General features: G+C 51.1%; 1 protein-coding gene and 1 long non-coding RNA gene across 7 annotated transcripts in view; one reads left to right on the forward strand and one right to left on the reverse strand.

Moving 5' to 3' along the window:
- Kirrel3 (kirre like nephrin family adhesion molecule 3) overlaps positions 1-21,723 on the forward strand; it is a 556,652-nt gene that overhangs the window by 498,126 nt on the left and 36,803 nt on the right. For all 6 annotated transcript variants that reach the window (XM_040729989.1, XM_040729991.1, XM_040729990.1 and 3 more), the window contains exon 6: positions 15,966-16,123. In XM_040729989.1, the coding sequence (XP_040585923.1) occupies positions 15,966-16,123 (158 nt within the window). The remainder of the gene's footprint in view (positions 1-15,965; positions 16,124-21,723) is intronic.
- Positions 10,620-14,577, reverse strand: LOC121133459. The gene is made up of 2 exons (XR_005870308.1): positions 14,408-14,577; positions 10,620-11,631 (listed from the first exon to the last, which is right to left on the reverse strand). It is a non-coding gene; the product is annotated as an uncharacterized LOC121133459 (long non-coding RNA).

Raw genomic sequence — 21,723 nt, forward strand, 5'->3', positions numbered from 1 at the left:
GATACGCACTATAATCTCTGTACTCAAAGGGAAGACGCAGGAGAATTTCAAGTTCAGAGTCAGTCTGCGCTGAGAATCTTGTCTGAGAAAAGGAGAGGAGAGGGAAGAGAGAGAGGAGGGGGGGCAGGGATAAGGGAAGGTGAAGAGGAGAGGGTATAGATTTGGCCCCAGATCCTCCCAGCTAGCCCTCTTCTGCCCTCTATCTTGGGGTCAAATCTGTGGTAACCCTGAATCAGACACAGTTTGGCGTCTTCAAAGATGCCCTGCAACTTCAAAGAGCTACCAGCCTGTGGAAGTCTTCTGTCACAGCACCCTAAAAGACAGCAGAGCTGGCCATCCACCTGTGAAACGTACCCTCCCTTTGTAGAATGAGGTGCAGCACCCACCAGCCTCTGCAGCACCCACCGGTTCCTGTCACAGAACAAGGGGGCCGGGAGAGCTCAAGGAGATGTCAGGCCAAGCTAGAGATGAGAATTAAAACCCTTCCTCCTAATGAATTGGGAATGTATTTGTTACCCTTCTTCAAATCCAGAGACTTGGACTCTGAGGGAGAAAGGCTTGCATCAGGGATGAGGTTTTTGACTTTCTTCTTAGGAGTCTGGCAAGCGGTCGGTTTGGTGAATTTGCATGAGGTTGAAAGGTACATTTAAGTGGCTTTCTGGGATTTCCTAAAATGTAATTCTGTAGCAGGAGGCCTAGAGGATGTACTTCTGTGGCTTCTTTCCATACAGCGCAGCCACTGATTTTACAGCCGCGTCCCTTCGCGTCTGCCTTTCCCTTGAGTGGGTGGCCATTTGGCCGTTTTCTTCTGTGGCTGACTGTCTCCTGTCCTCCTCACTCATGGCCACTCCCCACCTCCTCCTTCCATCGTCCTTTAACAAGTACAATTTTATAATGCAAAAGGCAATGTTCCCAGTCGCCCTTTCAAAGGACCATGTCGGCGTGCCCTGCGTTTATTGTTTAAGCCTTTTAATGAGGTGACCCTTTCTCCTGTGTCCTTGGATTTCTGCAAAGGCTTCCGGGGCTCCAGGCTGGGGGTGGGAAGGTCCCCACCTGGCCTGATTTTCCTCCTCTCTGAAAGCCACAGCACTCCTGCTTGGGAGGTGGCTGTGCTGGGTGGGAACCTGTAGCAAAGCCAACCAGATCAGTTCTGGTTTCTATTTATGGGACCAGTGGGGAATCTGGTCTCAGCCTGGCTTCTGTGGGGCTGAGCTGGCTGCCTCGAGGCTTTAAATCATCTGAAGAAAGCTGCAGCACCGTTCTCAGGTGTGGAGGTCCTCCAGGGCCACCGCTAGGAGTAGACCAGGTTTCTGGCTCCCAGTGACAGCAGTGTGACTTGCCCCAAGTGGGCTGGCCAGTCTTTGCCTCAGTTTTCCCATCTGTGAAACGAAGATAACTTCCATAGGACCCATTGCGTGAGGTTACTGTGAGGATTATACTGGGCTGTGCTAACACCCTAGCAGCCCCCCACTAATCAGGCTGGCAACATACTGAGCAGAAGACCCTAAACTAAGGTCAGGGTCAAGAGTAGACAGAAAGCACAGAGCCCTGGGGAGGGATGTCACCATGGTCACACGGGAGCTAAGCTGCAGAGAGGAGCCAGCTCCTCTGCAAGGGGTTGAGGGGCCTGGGGACCCCTGTGCTGCCTGCTACCACCACCACCACCACCACCACCACCTCCACCACCACTACCACCTCCACCACCACCACCAACACCACCAACAACACCACCACCACCACCTCCACCACCACCACCACCACCACCACCTCCACCACCACCACCACCACCACCACCACCACCTCCACCCACCACCACCACCACCTCCACCCACCACCACCACCACCTCCACCCACCACCACCACCAACACCACCACCAACACCACCACCACCACCACCACCACCTCCACCCACCACCACCACCACCACCTCCACCACCACCACCACCACCACCACCACTACCACCTCCACCACCACCACCACTACCACCTCCACCACCACCACCACCACCACCACCACCTTCACCCACCACCACCACCACCACCACCACCACCATCACCACCACCCCCAGGAGCTGGGCATTCGCCTGGCCACCTGCACTTGAGCAAGGGCTGTGGGTCTTTCTGTCTGTGGTTTGCTCTGCAGCCCTCCTGGTCCCCCTCACTCTCCCCGAGCCCCACAGGCTCCCTGCGATTTGTTTGCTTGCTCTGAATGAGTAGGAAACAGCCATCTGCCCTCACACGGCCCCTCCCTGACGAGACAGCGCAGACAGTTCCCTGTCCTAATCTGCAAGGGGAAACAGGGAACTGTTGACTCCCTGTCTCCGACAGTACCTGTCTCCCTTGGCCCTGCTCCCTGGACCCCACTACTGCCTCGGCTACCTCCTCATTACACCGTGGACGTTGTGCGGATGCTCTGGGCAAGAACCCACCATTCTGTCCTGGTGAGAATGGGGAGGCTGGAACCAGGACATAGAACAAGGTTGTGGGGAGGGGGTCCTCTTTCCCTCTCAACATGTTGGCCATCAGCCCTCACCTAAAAGGGAGAGAGGCAGAAGGGGTGACAGAAAGCTTTGTATACAGCCCATGAGCATGGTCAGAGGAAAAGCCTCCTGGAGACAGGCTTCAGTGAGTCAGCTCAGCTTTATTCCAGAGGATAAATAAGGAATATACAGGATTGGGTGCCTGGGGACAAAACCTAATTTGCATTAAGTGGCATGCTCCTATTCACAAGACTTTGTATGTGGCAGAGGGTTCTAGAGCAGAGCTCCTAGCACGTCTTCTTACAGAGCTCTGTGCCAAGGGTCAAGCTAAAGATGAATTAGGCAACTGGTTTAGAGACAGCTTTTAGATAAGGTCAGTCCTCCAAGTCCAGGGACATTCCCCAGATAAGGCTAGGTGGAGAGCAGGAAGCTTTTCTAGGGGAGGGAGCGAGTTACCATATTGCCCAGCGTAGACAGAAAGCTGCTAGGCTAATGGCAGACTTTGACCTCTAGCCAGCTAGCAATGTAGTCTAACACAAGGTAGTAACAGAACAAGAGACTGAAGCAAGGCTTTTTCACACATACACAGTCACTGATTGAGTAGGCAATAGCAACACTAAGAGCTCCAATGAACGAGTTCTCACCGTGGTGGCAAACTCTAGGGAAAACACATTTCTAGACATTGCATCAACTCATTAATCAGTGCACCAACCCTGTGAATCAGCTACCATAATGCCTTTGACAGACATCTGGCACAGTCAGCTAGGGAACTGGCCAGTGAGTGATGGGTCCAGGACCCAAGTTAGACTCCCTCCAGCCTCCCCTTGCTTCCCCCAGCAGGATAAGGTCCAAACTAAAGTGGGCTTCCCAGTGTCCTGAACTTCTGAAGGTGACTTCAGACACCTGCTGGCCCAGAGTTCCCATCTGTGACCAGCTGAAATGCAGCATCAAGCGCACCATCCTCCAATCCACACAGCATCACCTCAAGCCTGTATCTCGTTCTCTCTCCACCCTCCCCTCTTGGCTTCACCCTCCGGGACATACGTCTGTGCTGATAGTCAGCTTACTGCTGCTGTAACAGATATCTGAAACAATCAGCCAATAGAAAGTGGTTGTTTTGGAGTTCCAAAGGTTTTAGTCCATGGTCTATTCGTTTTGTTCTTTGCCTGTGGCTGACACTTCATGGTGGGGCAAAACCATTCACTGTAAGTCCAAGAAATAGAGGAGAAAGAGAAAGAGGCTAGGTCCTACAACCCTTTTCTAGAACATGCCCCTAATAACTCTCTACAGGTTTCCACCACCTCTAGTAGCAATTAATGTAGGATCCAATGCTCAAATCCCTGGGGCATTTGAAAATTCCAGATCCAAGCTTCCCATTCACTGCTGACCCCTGCATTGCCAAGACTAAGAGGTCAGATGTCTCTCTCATGATATTTGGGCAGGTGAAAGACAGCATGAACATTGTGGAAGCCATGGAGTGCTTTGGGTCCAGGAGTGGCAAGACTGGCGAGCTCACCAGCGCTGACCGTGGCCATTCTTCCAGCTCAGAAGAGCAGCCCTCTACACCCCCTATCAGCAGTACCCACAATCTTTGTGCTCTCACTGCAGCTCTTTGAGGCCCACGTTTGCCTCCTTCCCCTCTATGATGCTTTGAATGAGAATGGCCCCCATAGGCTTGTAGATTTGAATGTGTTGGTTCCAGTTGACGGAACTGTTCGAGAAGGATTAGGACGTATAGCCTTATGAAGGAAGTGTAGCCTAGTTGGAGGAGGTGTGTCACTAGGGATGGACTTTGAGGTTTCAAAAGTCCATGCCAGGCCCAGTCTCTTCTCTGCCTCTTGCCTGTGGACCAGATTGATAGAAGCTCTCAGCTACTGTTCCTTGCACCATGCCCACCTGCCTTCCCTGAATCTCCTTTATATAGACCAAAATAGGTGTACGGAGGGTTAGAAGACAGGAGGAAGACACACACATTACTTAAGTCACGTATTATGATTAACTCATCTATAAGGCTGCCAGACAAAATATAGGATCAGGTGGAGATCCTAACACTAAAAGTATTTTTCTGAAGTCTACATTTTGGGACTTCCTGTGCTGAATCTGGGAACCCAAGGCACAGTCCCAACTCTGCTACTCATGGGCTGTGTGGTACTGGGCAAGAAACTTAGTTCCTGACTCGGTCCCTTCACCTCTAAGATGTACATAATTACTTCATGTATATCATTGTTTCGAGAATCAAATGATGTCTGTAAAGGATCCAGAAGAGGTCTTGCTAAGAGTTCTGTAAGCTATTGTTCATACTATGACTACTTCCCTATGACTGTAACCAAGGCAAAGCACTAAGTAGTCAGAGAAACGCAGAGAGATGGCAAGACCTCTACTCCAAAGCTGTAGAGGACTTGAAAGAAATCCACAAGTCAACGTCACAGTGACGAGATGAGTGTCATGTGTGCAAGGCGTGTGAAGGAGGCGAAAGGGGGGGAGTTTGTGGACCCCGGAGGGAGGTTCCTTCTCATGCAGCAGGGATGGAGCAAGGCACAAACCAAAAGCATCTCCTAAGTAGAGGCCAGTCATACTCTAAGACCTGGGCACAGAAGGCCAAGTGTGTCCAAGGCTCTTCAAGCAGCTCATAGAGCAGTGGAGCCAGCAGGCCGCAGGAGCACCCAGTGCCGACGCACTAGGAGAGCAATGTCAGAGTGGCACGTGTACCTATGGAGATGGCACACGGTCTCCAGGTAGTGCAGAGGCTGGACGGGGCAAAGGGAGAAACAAAGGTTGACAGTTGCGATGGTAGTAACTTTCTAATATCTTAGAAAGAGACCAGGAGTTAAGAAGGCCAAGAGTAGCCTCTGGGCTGATAGAGGAAGCTTATGGGATCCAAGCTAGGGTAGACTCACGATAAGGACCCTCCTAGGAGAGGGAACGTCTCAAAAACAGGCTACTCTTGACAAAGGGGGACTGTCCAGTTTTCAGTTAAGGCCTCAGAGAAAGAATTGGAGGCCTTGCTACAAGGAGCCTTGAGTGATCTCCTGAATACCCAACTGGTTTTTACAGCTATGGGAGCCATTGGACATATAAGTGTCAGGGACTGACTTCTAGAACTTTTCCCTGGCCACCATGGAAGGAGGAGGGATTGAAGTGAAAAGAAAGTAGATGCATAGGAGCCCAGAACTCTGGAAGCCAGATAGCCCCGAGGTTGCTAATTTCACTTTGCCAACTGAAAACACTATGTCTGTTTCTCATCTATCAAAAATATCTAGGCTGGCATTCCTACAACAAAAGATGGGCTCTCAAGAGAAATTCATAGCTAAATTATTTAATATCTTACACGATAAGGAGGCCTTCAGAAATGAAGCCCCAACGACCAGGGAACACTGGTCAATGAAGGATGAGCACCATGTAGAACTGTGGTTGGATGAAAACGGGCATGATCTAGTGGTGAGCAGCTAGGGGGACTCAGCGAGACCTTTTCAGATCGTTTTTTTGGACTCTGTGTAGCCTTTCTTCCCTTGAGACATGATGAACACTCTCTAGGGAGAGGGTATCATGGTATACTTACAGGGAAGTTAGGTCAGAGAATTTTTATGACCAGCCTTCACACAGAATGACTAAAAGGTCAGCATACAACCTTCTGCCATTTCCTCAGTCCCTGAGGTACCATATCTGCGGTACTGTGCCTGAGCCCAGACAGTATACAATAAGCACCACAGAACAGTGAATGAACAGTGTGGGTGGGCTCCTCTTTACATCACACAAGGTCACTCCCACACCTCTGCAGTCTGCTGGCACTCAGAGGCTACACTCTGAAAGCACAGGATGTGAGGAGGCAGGAGGGTGGCAGAGCAGGGTAACATCACCCCTGAGGAGCAACAGTCTTTGCCCAGCTGCTAATGAGGAGAATCAGAGACAGTGCTATACACTTCCAAGGGGCAGAGCCTCAGCTGCTCTGGCCATCATCTTTGCAGAGAGAGAGAGCCTAGACTTCTTAGCCAATAGCATTCCACCATCCATTCACCAGACTTTCCCATATAACATCCCCTTCTGTCCTGACAGTGATGCTCCCTGGTTTTGTTGGTTTAGCCCATTTTACTAGTGAGGAAACTGAACCACAAAGAAGCTAAACAACTTGCTTGTGGCTATAGGCTAGTGGCTGTGGGACTCAGGATCTAAGCCCACACTAGCCTTCAGGTTAGCCAAGAAAGGGGAAAGGCGACTGAGGAAGTCAGACTTATGCCAACAGTTGCAGGGTATGAGCCACGGTTTGAGATAAGACAGGATGAAAGACTGAGGTATTGCGCAGTAGTAAAATATTTGCCAAGCATGAGCAAGGCCCTGGGCTCTATCCCTGACACCCACCCACCCCCCATAAAAAAGAGGATGAAAGGGAGAGGAAGAAGGTAAAGAGGGGTACAAGGGAAGTGGAAGGGGAGGAGGAAGAAGAAGAAAATGGAAAACAAAACTGAAGAGGTTGACAGAGATCAAAACATTCAACCACTCAGGTGGCAGTGAGGGGCCCTTAAAGGATTTACTACCAGGTACTCAAGCACAGGGTGGGTGAGGGGGCAGATTGTTGTCATCATCACTTTGGAGCAGTGTAGAGGCCTGAACAGTGGGATGGAGGTCTTGGGGAAGGGCAAGGTATTTTAATTCAGGCTAGAAACAGTGGCAGCCTGAACCAAGATGAGAGTGCCAGAGTAGAAAAGGAGAGACAAGCTAGAGAGGAGCTCCAGAGATTAAGCAGGCTGGTTAGCCGTGCAGGCTGGAATCCAGAGATTAAGCAGGCTGGTTAGCCGTGCAGGCTGGAATCCAGAAAGGCAACTCTAGGTAGGTAGATGGCTGTCTTTGTAAGTGAGCATTGGGGCCATTTCCCCAAACAGAATATAGAGAAGGGATGGGCCTTGCAGCAGAGGTGGGGAGTTTGGGTCAGTCATACTAAGCTGGAAAGGCCAAGGGCAGCTAGATCATGACTCCAAGGCTAGAGATGTGCCTCAACTGGTAGAGCACCTGCCTAGAACGCATGAAGCCCTTCCCAGCTGGCATGGCAGTGCACGCTGTGGTTCGGGGAGATGGGAAGTGCAAGTTCATCCTTCTTTACACAGTGACTTCAAGGCCAGCCTGGGATACCTGAGACCCTGTTGGGGGTGTGGGTTATGAGCTCAGATTCCTGCCTGGAAGTTGTTTTATCAGCATAAAGATGGTAGCTGAGCACATTTTTTAATGCATGAGCCAAGGAGGCTGGGAAGACGACTCAGTGGAATAAAGGGTTTGCTGTGCAAACATGGAGACCTGAGTTCAGATTCCAAGCATGTAAAAAGCTGGGTGTAGGAGGGGAGGGGGATGGAGCTAGAATTGACAGGTGAAACAATTTAAATTAAAAAAAAAAAAAGCCGGTGTCTGTAACCAGAGCTAGGGGTGGGGGCTACCAGAGACAGGCTCTAGCCAGACCCTGTTTGTTGTTGTTGTTTTTTTATTTTCAAGACAGGGTTTCTCTGTGTAACAGTCCTTGCTGTCCTGGAGCTCTCTCTGTAGACTAGGCCCACCCAGAACTCACTGAGATCCGTCTGCCTGCCGCAGTCTCCCAAGTGCTGGGACTAAAATATAAGGGAGGCGGCCAGAGATGTGGCTCAGCAGCCAAGCGCACTCACAGCTCCTGCAGAGGACCCAGCTTTAGTCCCCACCCATGACATGCTGACTCACAACCATCTGGAACTCCAGTTCCAGGGGGAGATCCGATGGCCTCCTGACCTCTGCAGGTTCACATAACACACACACACACACACACACACACACACACACACACACACACACACACACACACACACACACGAGAAACAGACAGTGGGAGAGAGACAGAGAGAGGATTCCCAAAGTCAACCAGCCCAAGACTCTCACTGTAAGCAGGTGTATGCCACCACACCTAGCTAATACATTTTCTTCTTAACATGAGAGTTTTTATTTATTTTATAATCCCCCACCAGGACCACTGGTCTGTATCCCTGATGTTTAGAACAGACACATAGTAGGTTCTCCATACAAATTTTCGAGGTGAGTTTTTGGATAGCGCTAGAAGCCCACCCTGTAAAACCAGGTACAGGCTCTTAATGGCCTGCAATTCTGAATGTTGATCAGTAGGTGGCGCATCTGTGTAAGCGCGGAAACTTGCAGCTGGCATTGCCCGTGGCTCAGAGAATGAGAAGGGAGAACGACGAAAGTGAGCAATCAGTGGATCTGACCTGCAGAAATCTGCATCCATTCCCTTAGCGGACGTCACTAAAGCGCCAGCCATAGGCCTGGCCTGGTCTGTGCTTTCTGGAGCTCTCCAAAATCCAGGTTGGAGGAAAGCAGCGAGAAAGGATGCGGTCACCACCACCACCACCACCACCACCCCCTGCCCCGCTCGCCCCGCCTCCACCCACACCCCTCTCTGAACACCCTGCAGGCAGAGGCCAAAGCTGCCTGGGAATTACAGGGTCAGGATGAGGGCAGGAGGGCAGGAGGCTGAAGAGCAGGCTGCTGAGCTGCAAGGGGCCATCTGTGAGAGGCTCCAACTCTAGAGATTCCTTGTCAGTATCCACCAAGCCTCAGTCTGGATTCTGATTCGGTTACATTCAGCAGATTTTACCTATGCAGTTTTTCTCTTGAACTCAGGTTCCTCACCTGTCTTAGTAGATCCTGCTTCAAAGGGCATTGACAATAAAACAAAAAGCAGTTGACACAGCCAACGCCTTTCGCATAACCACTAAGCAAACTTGGCATAATCTGGTAGCTCTTAAAAGCCCTCGCCTCGTTCATAACATAAACCTAATCTTAATAACCCCACATGATAAGCATTTTTATTACCCACTTCTCAGATAAGAGGGCTCAATTTATCAGGTTGTTTAACTTGTCTGTAATAATAATAATAAGCCTCATAAAATGATGAGTCTTTGCCAAGTTCAGCCAGTGTGTCCTGTGTTACATGTGCTGTTCTGGGTGCAGAGGATCCAGGACCAGGGAAGTTACCCTGCAGGTGAAGCAGAGGCAACAGATATTCCCACAGGACACGCTAGATGTTGAGAGAGGAAGATGCCTGGAATACTACAGAAGAGAGTCAGAAGTGACTTGGCCCAACTGGGAGACTTTGGAAGATTGCTTGAAGAAGGTAACCTCTTGGTTTGTCTCAAAAGTTGGGTATGCACAACTTGGAAGGAAGCGGGCCTGAAGAGCCCCTGCCTCCTCAGAGAAAGAGCGGACATCTGCAGGGGACCTTCTCCAAAACAGTGTCCTCTGACCTAATGCACAGCAAGCAGTCTGCCTGTCCTCCAATCTGAGCTAAGAAGAATGCAACCAACAGCGAGACGGAGAGCCCCGTAACCACCATCATTGTCTAGCCCTCCTGCTTCGTACCCATAGGACTGTAATTTCTTCTAGCAGACCCCTGGAGCAGGGCTCCTCAAACATGAACATGCACAAATACCCCAGGTCTGTACCAAGCTCGCCGAGCGAAATGCAGCCTCTGGAGGTAACTGGGGTCTCACTGTCATTGCCAAGAGAGGAGCTGTGTCTGGCATTGCACACCGTAGGAGCCACAGTTCGTGGCACCAAGCAGCAAGACTGCAGCTGGGACTAAGATGAAGAAGATTCTGAAGATGTGACCATTGACCCCAGACACCCCAGCTGCCCTTCTCCAACTCCAGTCAACACAGACTCAAAGCCCAGACCCAAGCTACTCCCCGGTCCTTCCCCAGAGCTGCTGGGCAGAGGCTGGGGTAACCCCTGAAACAGGAAGTACAAAGTGTCAGCCATCCTATACTCTCAGTCAAATGTCACCGAACTTACCCTGAGCCCTTCTCTCAAGCCTGTGAATGAGGCAAATCAGGTTGCTGCCCCTTCTCTGTTAAGATGGCTCACGCCCCAAGGAGAGACTAAAAACCTCTTCTAACTTTAAACCTCCCCAGCTACAGCTCCCTTCCTAGGAATTTTAGGCCAGAAGTTCTTCCACATCTGCCCACCACTCCCCAAGTGTACCCCAAATGAACACAAACACACACACACACACACACACACACGCACACACACATGGGGAGGGGGGCTCATGGAGGGAGGAAGGGAGGGGAAAGGAGAGAGACCATAAAAACATGGACCTCGTAAACCAATATCTGTGCTTCCTCTCAAGAGGGTCTTTCATTATTTATTCAACAAATGTATATCATGGACCCTCTGTGAGTTGGGTACCGACCTAGGCATAGCAATGACAGGAGGGTCATGACAGATAAGGAACTTCCTGCTCATTCTTTGCTCTCCGGTCATAAAGAAGATAAAGTGAGAAGCATAATGGAAAGTCATGAGGCTGTTACACAGGGTGGACAGGTGAAGCCTCTCTGAGGAGGTAGTGCTGAAATGGCACTCTCATGGATCCTTAGGCAGAGGGGCTGATGGGCTAGCACCTGGGGAAGGAGGATGGGTGGATTGGTATCTCAGGGGCACCAGGGAAGATGGGTGACGGTGTTTGTGAGCAACTCTTGAGTTCAAGTCATGTTTCAAGTACATCAAGGAGCTCCAGGGTATTCAGTGCAGAAGAGGAACACAACCCACTCAAGTGTTTCATAGACCACTCCATTACAGAATGGGGAATTCACTGCTGATCAGTTAAAGGCCAGCGCTGTCCCCCAAAGCCCATGTTCTGTGAGTTCCCCATGCTGGCGGAAGGCAGGAAGAGTGGCTGGCTGGCCTCCCACCCTTCCAGCTGCCACACAGAACCTTCTGTGTGCATGCTGCTGACTCACAAGGCAGTTGTGCCCAGATGGCCATCTGTGGAGCCAACCATCTGGGTTGACACAGTATCTGAGGAATTCCTGGAAACCCAGCCAGGAACCCACTTGGGTGACCAATGGACTCTGGAGAAAACATCCTCAGCGTTGGCCCAAGAGTGTACCTCAGCTGCTCCTAGGGTTTGGCCAATGAGTCAAGTGACCTTAGCCCAATGCAGAGAGTTGACAGCAGCTCCAGAGTGGGGCAATAGTCCTCCAGCCCTTGCCCTGGGCAGCCTTCTATTGAGCTGACTTGCAAAAGAAGAAACCTTGGCCACAAGCTCCAGCTCCAAGTTCATGGCCATCCCAGGGAGAAATTAAGGTGCAGTGGTGTTTTTCCAACAGCTTCTAGATGCAGAATCCTGTCGAATGGGACGGAGGAGGCTTAATTTATTAACAAATAGAAGTTTACCTCCCTAGCTGCGCCTTCCAAATCCACCCCTCCCCTCCTTTGCTCCCTCCCTGGTATCTTTGGCCCAGCCTCTTTCTTTCCTCAATAGAATTAGACTGTGTTGTGTCTCCCCACCCTCCAAAGAAACCCCCTTGTTCTCCACGGTAGAGTTCAGAGAGGATTTTCAGCGTGAGAGATGGGTGCCCCATACTGTCCCCCACGGGGCAGGTACCAGAGAAAGGGCACAGCAGGGAGAAAGACCCAAACCTGGGTGACAGGAATGTCAAGGACAAAGATCCACGACCGCTGTGGTGGGAACCTGTATTGGGAGGGTGTCTGCTCCCCCCTGTTCAAGATATATATTCACCCTGACTGGCCCTGCCTGGGGCAGGGTCAAAATCAGAGACTCTGCCCAGGCTCCACTGGGTCTTTCCCAGGCCTCAGTCCCCCAACAGTTAATGCAAATTTAGTTCCTGACTGACAACAAGAGCGACACCAAAACAGTCAACTATTTTTATCTCCAGATTAATCACAAAAAGGCTAACGCTTCCACCTTCCTTGTGATTAAAAATTAGGAGACCAAACTCTATAGTGGTTCAGGATAATAACCAATCCTGTGAGGGGATGTATGAATAATGCATCTCCAGGCCTGGGCTTCTCTGAGACTTCCTCCCTTCCCCACAAGGCCCTCACAAAGGGCCCCCATCTGAATGGAGAGGTAATGAGCACACGCACACGCGCACACACACACACACACACACACACACACACACACCTCCCATCTGAGCTACAGCTGCCAAGAACGAGTGTTGATTTCTATTCAGCTGATGGCCCCCAAACATCCTCCCTCATAACTCACCCCACCCCACCCACCCCGCCCCCACCATCCCTCCCACCCCCATCTGGTGTGCAGCGAGGCGAAGGCCAATCAATAATGCATGGCTACATGAATAACCAGCATGATAACCACTTATTTGGGAAGATGTAATCAGGACCCATTCTGAGGGTGGATGTTTGTGTGTGTGTGAATGTGTGTGCATGCCTAAGAACATCCACAACACAGCCCTCTCCCCTCCCAGCTCCCCTCATCCCCAATCTCCTCCAGTACAACACTGGTGAAGAGGGAAGGGAGGGATAGGGTCTCTGGTATGAGCTTCTAGGAAGCGCGCGCGCGCACACACACACACACACACACACACACACACACACACACACACACACACACCTTAGTCAGAATACAGAACAGCTCTATGCACCTAAGCCAAAAGCCCAAAGGAAATCTGGTACTCAAAGACGGTTACTCTTCCGCATCCCTGGGGACCAGCGCCACACTCTGGGGTCTCATTGGTCAGAGAGCACACTGGCACCAAGATTGATGAAACTTCCCCAGAAGGTTGCCAACCAACCCCTGTCTCATTCCAACGCATGTCAGTGCTGGAGGGAGTGCTCACATTTTCTGCCGGAAGACACTGCCTTACTGTCATCCTCCCACCCAGGGTACCCTCTGCCACCATATCTCTTGACCCATCATTGCAAGGCAGAGGATGCCAAAGGGGCCAGGAGGTCCTTCTGCTCTAAGACCAACTGTTACTCTAGTCCCAGCCCAACTCAGGAAGAGAGCGCCTCTTTCTTGAGCAGCCTGTGCTGAGAAAGGGACTGCCTATACTGAGAGCTGAACAGGGACCACCCAAATTTCCACAGAATACTGCAAGCCCCAGCCCTCACTGCTGGAGGGGCCCAACCCACCCCCACTGCAGGAAGCTGGGTCCCTTTCATCAGTCTCTAGCCACACCCCCGCTGATGGAAAGCCCTAATTAGCCCCCCCCTTTGCTCTCCGGCCACGCCTACACCAAGGAGGTCACAGGCACTAATAAGAGGGTACAGTGGGCACCAACAGTTGACTATATTCAGTGTCCAGCTCATACCCGCCTGCCTCTTCCAGCCTGGCAGCTCCAGGGCCTCCTGGAGAGGCCTGGCTTCAGAGCTATGGGCATAGAAGGGTTAGATAAGGCCAACCTTCTCCCTGGGCCAGGAAATTTTTGGCATCAAGAGCTGGTTTGGGTCAAAAAAAAAAAAAAAAGGTGGTCCTATCTCCAGAGCCCTACAAAGTTGAGGTTCCTCAGGAAATGGTTCTGTAGGGCTATTAAAGCGTCCGTGTGGACCAGATAGGCATAGGTAAGGTAACCAACCTAAAGGCTTACTGTTTTGGGTACTGGCTTAGCCAAACAAGGGCCCTTCTGCCTGTTAGAGAAGCCCAGTGGACTAGGTCAGGAGTTGACAGAGGGAAAGAAGGCAAGCGGGTTCTGCAGCTCATAGACACTGCAAACCACAACATAGGTGTTTGCTTGCCCAGGGTCAGGTTGGAAGGATGGCTTGCCCTAAAAGCCAGTAGAAAGACCTCTGCACTAGGTCCGAAACCCCCATGACACACCCACCCACCTGTCCTTCATTCCTGGGAACATGCAAAGTTCCCGCCTCCAGTGTGTCTGGGGAACCCCTTCCAGCCTCTAGGGCTAACTGAATAGACCCCCTCTGTCTATGTCAGGAAAGATAGAGGTTCCCCAGGGGACAGTCTCTTCAGATGGTCTCCATGGAACCCTGTCTCCTCCATGGCTTGTCCATGGAACTGTAAAGGCCTGGAAAACTTAAGTATGCCCAGAAGCACCAGCCTCAGAGGTAGCTGTGTGTCAGTCAACTCTCGGCTTCCCAGAGTCTTTTTACCAAACAATAATTCATTGCCATCATACCTGTCCATCCTACAGTGTGGCCTTCACGAGAATCAAAGGTGGTTCATTGGAGGCGGCAGATGTCTGGAGATGCTTCAAGCCATGGAGTTCCGTGTTGGCCCTGCAAGGGGACCTAGCTTCATATTCCCCTTTGGCACTATGTATATCTGATGGGGTCCACCAGTCACTAGTCACACTGTTACATGTAGTAATAAATAAATAGATAAAAAAAGGAAAGGAAGAGAGGGAGGGAGGGAGGGAGGGAGGCAGGGGAGGGAGGGAGGGAGGGAGGCAGGGGGAGGGAGGGAGGAAAGGAGGGAGGGAGTAAGGGAGGGAGGGAGGGAGGGAGGGAGTAAGGGAGGGAGGGAGGAAGGGAGGGAGGGAGGGAGGGAGGGAGGGAGAGAGGGAGGGAAGGAGGGAGGGAGAGAGGGAGGGAAGGAGGGAGGGAGACTCCCTCTGAGTGGGGACCAGGGTACCGGAGCTATGCTGAAGGACAGAGCTCAGGAAAGGCTTGGGTGCAGACACTGAAGAGCCAAAGAGCTGCCCTGTCACCTGAGGGAGGGGACCACCCTGATCCAAGACGCAGCTTCCAGCCCCAACCCTGCCATACATTCACCATGTGACCTTAAACAAGTCTCTTGATGGCCCTCAGTTTCCAGGTGTTTTCCCTGAGTAAAAAATGGGATAAAAGTAGTGTTTTCCCTGCAATGCTGTTGTGAGAGATGTAACAAAGCTTGGCAAAAAGAAAAGGAAAAAAATGTTGGGGCTGGATTAATGGCTCAGTCTGGTTCCCAAGACAACTATCAGACAGCTCACAACTGCCTGTCACTCCAGTTCCAGGGGACCCAATGCCTCCGGCCTCTGTGAGCACTGGCACTCATGTATATGTGCATACACCACACACACACACACACACACACACACACACACACACACACCACACACACCACACACATACCACACACACACACACACACCACACACCACACGCACACACACACACACCACACGCACACCACACACACACACCACACGCACACCACACACACACACCACACGCACACACACACCACACGCACACACACACCACACGCACACACACACACACATTTTAAAATCTTAGGCCAGGTGGTGGTGCACACCTTTAATCCCAGCACTAGTGAGGCAGAGGCAGGAGGATCTCTGGCAGTTCGAGGTCAGCCTGGTCTACAGAACAAGTTTCAGGACAGCTGGGGTGACACAAACAAACCCTGTCTTGAAAATAATAATAATAATAGTAACCTTTAAAAATAAATCTTCTCTTTTTTAAGTTGAAAATAAAGATCATGCGGGTCCCTAGTATCCCAGTTGCAAAGCACTGCTTCCAGGTCTGTGACGACGAGCTAGGGACACCTGCTTGTCCTCACACATGCTTACTCCTGGCATGACAAGATGAAGAACAGCACATTCTTTTACTATTATGGTCATTATAATACACAGGGTGACTCTCTTTATCAAAGCATAATAATTACTGCTCATTATCCTCTGTCGTGTCAAGCAGAGACCTACCCAACCTGATCCTCTCCTCCTCTTCCCACAGTGCCACCAGATGACCCCATCATCCTAGGGGGGCCTGTGATAAGCCTTCGGGCAGGGGACCCTCTCAACCTTACCTGCCACGCAGATAACGCCAAGCCTGCAGCCTCCATCATCTGGCTACGTAAAGGAGAGGTCATCAACGGGGCCACCTACTCCAAGGTGAGCCTGAGGGGGAGATGGGGATGGACAGAGGGACAAAGGACAAAGGGAGGCAAGGGTGGAGGGGTCAGGCACATGGGGACCGGTTCTACCTTTCTCCGCATGGAAGTGCTTCTGTTGTTTCATATTCTCCCGATGGCTTGCTTTGGCTGTTTGTCTGTTTTACTCATCACTTTAGTTCTCAGACTGTTTTTTTTTTCCACTAGCTTCCTCCCCATCTTACCCCCTGGCCAGGATTATTATAGGTTAAACCCTAGAACAAGGTATGGTTAGAAGAGTAAACAAGGAAGAGTGGTCAGGACTAGTGTTGCTACCGCTAATATGCCATCCTCCTAATAAGTATGTGCCACCCCCAAAACTCCTGTGCTGAAACCCTTAGCTCCAGGAGAGCGGAGACAGAACTTTGGAAGATGGTTATATCATGAGGGTGGTACCTTCATGATTGGGATTAGTGGCCTTATAAAAGACACCCAAGAGAGAACGCTGTCGTTTCCACCATGTGCGGACCTGTAAGGTGATGGCAACTTACAAACAGGTGAATGGATGGACCTTGCCATATAATCAGCCAGTCTCTCCCATCTTGGGCTTCCTAGCCTCCAGAACCATAATAAATGAACTTCTGTAGTTCTGCTACACGGAGTTTTTGTTTTTGGGGGGTTTTCTTGTTTGTTTGTTTGTTTTGGTTTGTTGGTTTGTTTGTTTTGTTAAAACAGCCTGAATGAAATAAGACTTTTTTCCAGAAAACATGGTAAGTTAATTTTTAGCATGTTTCTCCCCAGTGTTGCATGGACCATACCCATACTAACAACTTATGTATTGTTCATCTGAAGTTCAAGGTTAATAGGTCATCCTGTGTTTTAATTTGCTAAATCTGGCCTGATTTCCACAGTTGCCTGATGAGATGCCAGAACAGGGACCAGGAAGGGCTAATCTAAGCTTTGTGCCCTGATGAGCCTGTCTGTGGGGCTGCTTGTCTTTAACTCACACAGTCGCACCCTGGACGGGTACTCTCTTATTTTGTTTTCTGTGTTTTATACCGTTTTGACAGCTTGTGGTCTCAAAGACCCCAGGATGTGTAATTGGCCCAGGTTGACCAGGCCCCAGAAAGAGTTAACTCACTGTTCACTCTTCGGCCCATCTAGAGGCCACAGCCCCTGCTTGCCTTCTCTGCTGCCTCCTGTAGTCCAGAGTGGTATCTCCGGGACCAGGAATCAGAAATGTCAGACCCCTCTATAGCCCAGAGCCCACTAAAACGATTCAAGCTATTCAACCTTAAAGCTATGCGGCCCCTGCCCTGCCCTGCCTCACCCAACCCTTTCCCCACAAACCGCAGCAAAGGTTCACCACACACTGCGTCCTCCACTCCCAGTGGCCTGGTGCGGCATGGCTTACCATGCCCCTCCTCTCGGGAACTCTGCAATGGCGGTGGCTTCCTCCTCATCTGTTGGCCTCACTGTCCGAGAATACAGTCAGAAATGACCTGTGCCACACACCTCCCCCAGGGGACTTTTCATGCCTTCAAGATGAAGACGACCTTTGGAGGCCACTGGTCCCCGCTCTTTTGTCTGGAGACAGAAAGCTGAGTGAGACTTTGAAGGAAGTGTCTGCCCTACTCAGTTGTCTTCTAGTAGCACCGGGACTAGAGCCAAGGTCTCCTGTCACCTAGGCTTTCTGGGCCTCTCCCAGAACAAGCTCAGATCTCTATGGGACCCAAGAACATCATCGGGACCCCAGGCAAAGCAGTCTCCAGGCACTGAGGCTGGCGTATAGTCTTTCAGGGCCCCGACTCAGGACCCTAAGTTTCAGAGGGTGCCAAGGCACATGCTAGTTCTTTAGTTCTGATCCAGCTGGCTCTTCCCCATGGGTCCTGAAAAGAGAAGAAACGTCTTTTCCATCAGCAGAGGATGTGAAGAAAGGCCGTTCCTATTCCAGGGATGGTTCCTTCCCATCCCAAACTGACTATCGTGCCAAAGGTGGCTGATCAAAGGTTGGCTTGCCACCGACTTCCTGAGGCCAGAGTCCCAAACAAATGACTTCTCTTGGACCTGAACCCATCCTAGGAACAATGCCTTCTCTTGGAAGATAAGTCCTATGCTCACATTGTAGGTGGAACCTCACTGAGGATATCAGGAAATGCAAACACATGGCCCAAGGGCCAAGGTCATGCAGAGGATGCTGGGAAAGAAAGAAAAGGGTGTTCCTCCATGTCTGTCCATGGTCTCTCTGAAGCTGAGCCAGCCTGACCCACCCAAGATATATGAACAGAAGAGGACATGCCTCATTTGTGAAGGCAGGGGTCAGGGCCACCCTGCGACACCTATTCCAGGCTAGCCTACTCAGAAGGCCACCCTCACCCACACAATGGATGCCTCAGCAAACCTGGCACACCGCCTTTCTGGAAAGCAGACTTTGTGCCGGTCCTTGCCCAGTCCCACCCCTGTTCTGACTGTCACAAAGGGAATGGCAGCCAGGCCAGATGCCAGCCCCTGCTCTCTGCAACCCCAGGCAACTTGTTTCCTGGGCTCAGTTTCCTCCTCTGAACATGAAAGAGACAGAAGACACACTCAGGAAGTGCTCTAGCTGCCTGTGACAAGCTGTAAACCCTCGGATTGGAGCTCAGTGCTGACATAGCCCATACAGCCCAAGCTGAGGGACTGTCAGAAACTGACCCCCACCCCATCTCCCTCCAGGAACGCAGCCCAGGCCATTCCTCATCCAGAACTGCAAAGACAGTTGTCATAAGCCAAATAGTACTTCTGACCTTCAAAGGCAGAACCTTCAGAGGGAGGCTGAGAGAACACACGTACACACACAACCACTCAAACACAGCCCACAGAGAAGCCCCCAGGAAGCAGCCCTGACAGATTTGGATCTAAGGCCCTCAGTATTTGTCACATGGGAATGGTTAAGCCCACTGATACTGGGTGGCCTAAATCTGATTCCAGCCTCCACCTCCCCCTAGTTATGTGATCTAAAACTTCGCATGTGTGTTTCATCTGTACAATGAGAGCGTCATTAGTACCTGGATCTAGGGATGGCTGGGGACACAACCAAGAGACCTACCAGGCAGACTGAACCTGCAATAAGCACAGCTGTTAAGACTGTCATCGGTCCTCTGGATCCTCACACCTGGCCACCTGCATTTCCTAGATGCTGTGGCGGTGTCCAAACAGCAGGCCAGAGTCCTGTAGGCAGAGCTTCCATCATGTCATAATGTTGGCTTAATCTCTCTGCCTCAGTTTTCCCAGCTGCAAAATGGAGAGTATAATAATGATCATGACTGCTTATTAGGGTTACTGCAGGACTCATGGAAATTATACATCAAAGTTCCTTGTAGGGCTGGTGAGACAGCTCGACCAATAAAAGCATTTGCTCCATCTCCGGGACCCACATGATAAAAGGAGAGAACTAATACACACAAGTCATCCTCTGACCTCCATGTGCACAGTACAGTCTGTGTACATGCACACACAATACATAAACAAATAAATGACATGTCCCTGACTAGCCTGACCCTTACCTCGCAGACCAGGCTGGTCTTGAACTCAGACAGGTCTGCCTGCCTCTGCCTTCCCGGTGCTAGGATTCAAGGTGTGCATCACCACGTCCAGCAAATGTAATCCTTTCAAAGTTCCTCGTAATGCAGGTGGGATAGAATAAGGACTCTATATTAGCTATATCTTCCTTGTTGCCACAAAAATACCTGGCAAATGCAACTTAAGGGAGGAAGGTTTATTCTGGCTGAGCTTGGGGGTAGAATTCACTGTGGTGGGGAGGCATGGCAGCTGGCCCGTGAGGCTGCTGGTGTCATGTCCTGTCTACCCAGCGTGGACTGCGGAGCTTCTCCCTATGGCCTAGTGCCTGTGTGGGCCACTTGGCTGTGTTGCAACTCTGAGGCTTGGCTGTGTTGCGGCTTCAACACTTCCTGCCAGGTCTGCTGAGAGAAGGAGCGGGGTGCGGAGGGGGGCTGCCTCTCTTCCTGTCACTTCATGGACACCCTGTCTTGGGAATCTGGGGACAGCTGGGATTCTCCCTTGTTCCTCCTGCTTCTCTGGGCCCTATGCAAGAATGGATGTCACAGGGCCTGCATCTGAAACACCAGCAAGTCCTCAGGGAGGGAAGAGCATGCGACAAAAATGGGAGATGAGTATGGGCTTAACCCTGAAGGAAAGCCTTTCCCGGGAGCTCCCTTCCCACTTGTGCTGTATCCCCAGAGAGGGTGCTGAGGCTGTGACCTGCCAGGGGCCACACAGAAAATACTTTTGTCTTAGGAGCCACAGCCGTCATCACCACGTCTGTTTCCTCCACTTTGGGGCTAGCTGCCTACTCAAGGGGCTGTCAGCCTGCCACCCCCTGGTCTCCACTGGGCCTGTGCTAAGACGAGCGAGCTCCAGAGAGCTTGCTCAGGAAAGGGATGCTGGCTTACATCCCCCAGGCCCTCAAGCTCCGTGGTACACATTGTCTCTGCAAGTCACTCCATCACACGGCATCCAAGCTGTCCAACTTGGGGGCCCAGAATCGCTACCCTATTCTATGCTATATATGTGATAGCTACCGCTGTTCACCTTGTCTACGAAAGGCATCTCTTCTAGCCCTAGGGTAGAAGGCTAGAAGCAGGGTCTCAGGCAAATGACACTGCACAGACCTATATTACCCATGTAACTCCTATGCAGTTCTGATAACAACAGGCCTATATGGACCCTCATGTATCTATAAAGGGGGAACAGAGAGATGATTAAAAAAAAACACAGCAGGTGGGGGAGGTGAGTGGGGAGGGAGAAGGCCTTGTTGCCAGGCAATCAGGCCTGCTGAAGGCCTCTCCAGGCTGCTTGCATATCAATGAGCGGCCCATATTTAGCACCAGAGTTGGGGCACCCACACATACTGTATTGCCTTCAGGCTGCCCATCTCTGAGGGCTCAGCCTGGCTCTCTACTGCTCACCAGAGGCCTTGTGAAGGTTGTAAAGATCTGCCCCCCACATTGGGCAACTGCCCCAAGTGGCCCCAGCCCTCACAGTCCAGCCTCTCACACCAGTGCTGAGAAACCAGTGCAACAGATGCCAATTCAGTGGCCTCAGGGCTGGATGGGCGAGGTTGCTTGCTTGCACAGACAGGAAGCCACAGAAGAGCTGGTTTTGTTCACACAGGCACTGGGAGCCTCACATGCTCACTGGAGCCCGTGAGAAAGTTCCTCAGATGCAGCTGGTGGGCAAAAGCCTGTGAACACCCACAGAGGTGCCTCCATGCACGCAGGGGAGAGGTAGAAATCCACTCTTGGAGAACTATACCCTGGCACAGTCATTCCTGGCCACATGATGCTGTCAGTGCAAAATCCACAGCTTTCATCTTAAAGGGAATAAGAGCTCGTTTATTTTGGATTCATTTTGAGCAATCATGGGCCGGGAACATTGATTTAGGTTACCCCAGATTTTACATTCTGACATGAAATCAGTTTCATGAAGTTTTTATAGTTTTACAGACTAAAGAAAGTCATAAGTGAAGACAAGTTTAAGATTACATTGGTGGGTACTGGAATCATTTCTATAGACCCAAGATGTTATCTGAGCTTTTGGGGCAGTGGAAACTAGGAGTCTAAGTGA

Source organism: Mesocricetus auratus, unplaced genomic scaffold (genome assembly GCF_017639785.1).
Source record: "Mesocricetus auratus isolate SY011 unplaced genomic scaffold, BCM_Maur_2.0 Super-Scaffold_100022, whole genome shotgun sequence".
NCBI lineage: Eukaryota > Metazoa > Chordata > Mammalia > Rodentia > Cricetidae > Mesocricetus > Mesocricetus auratus.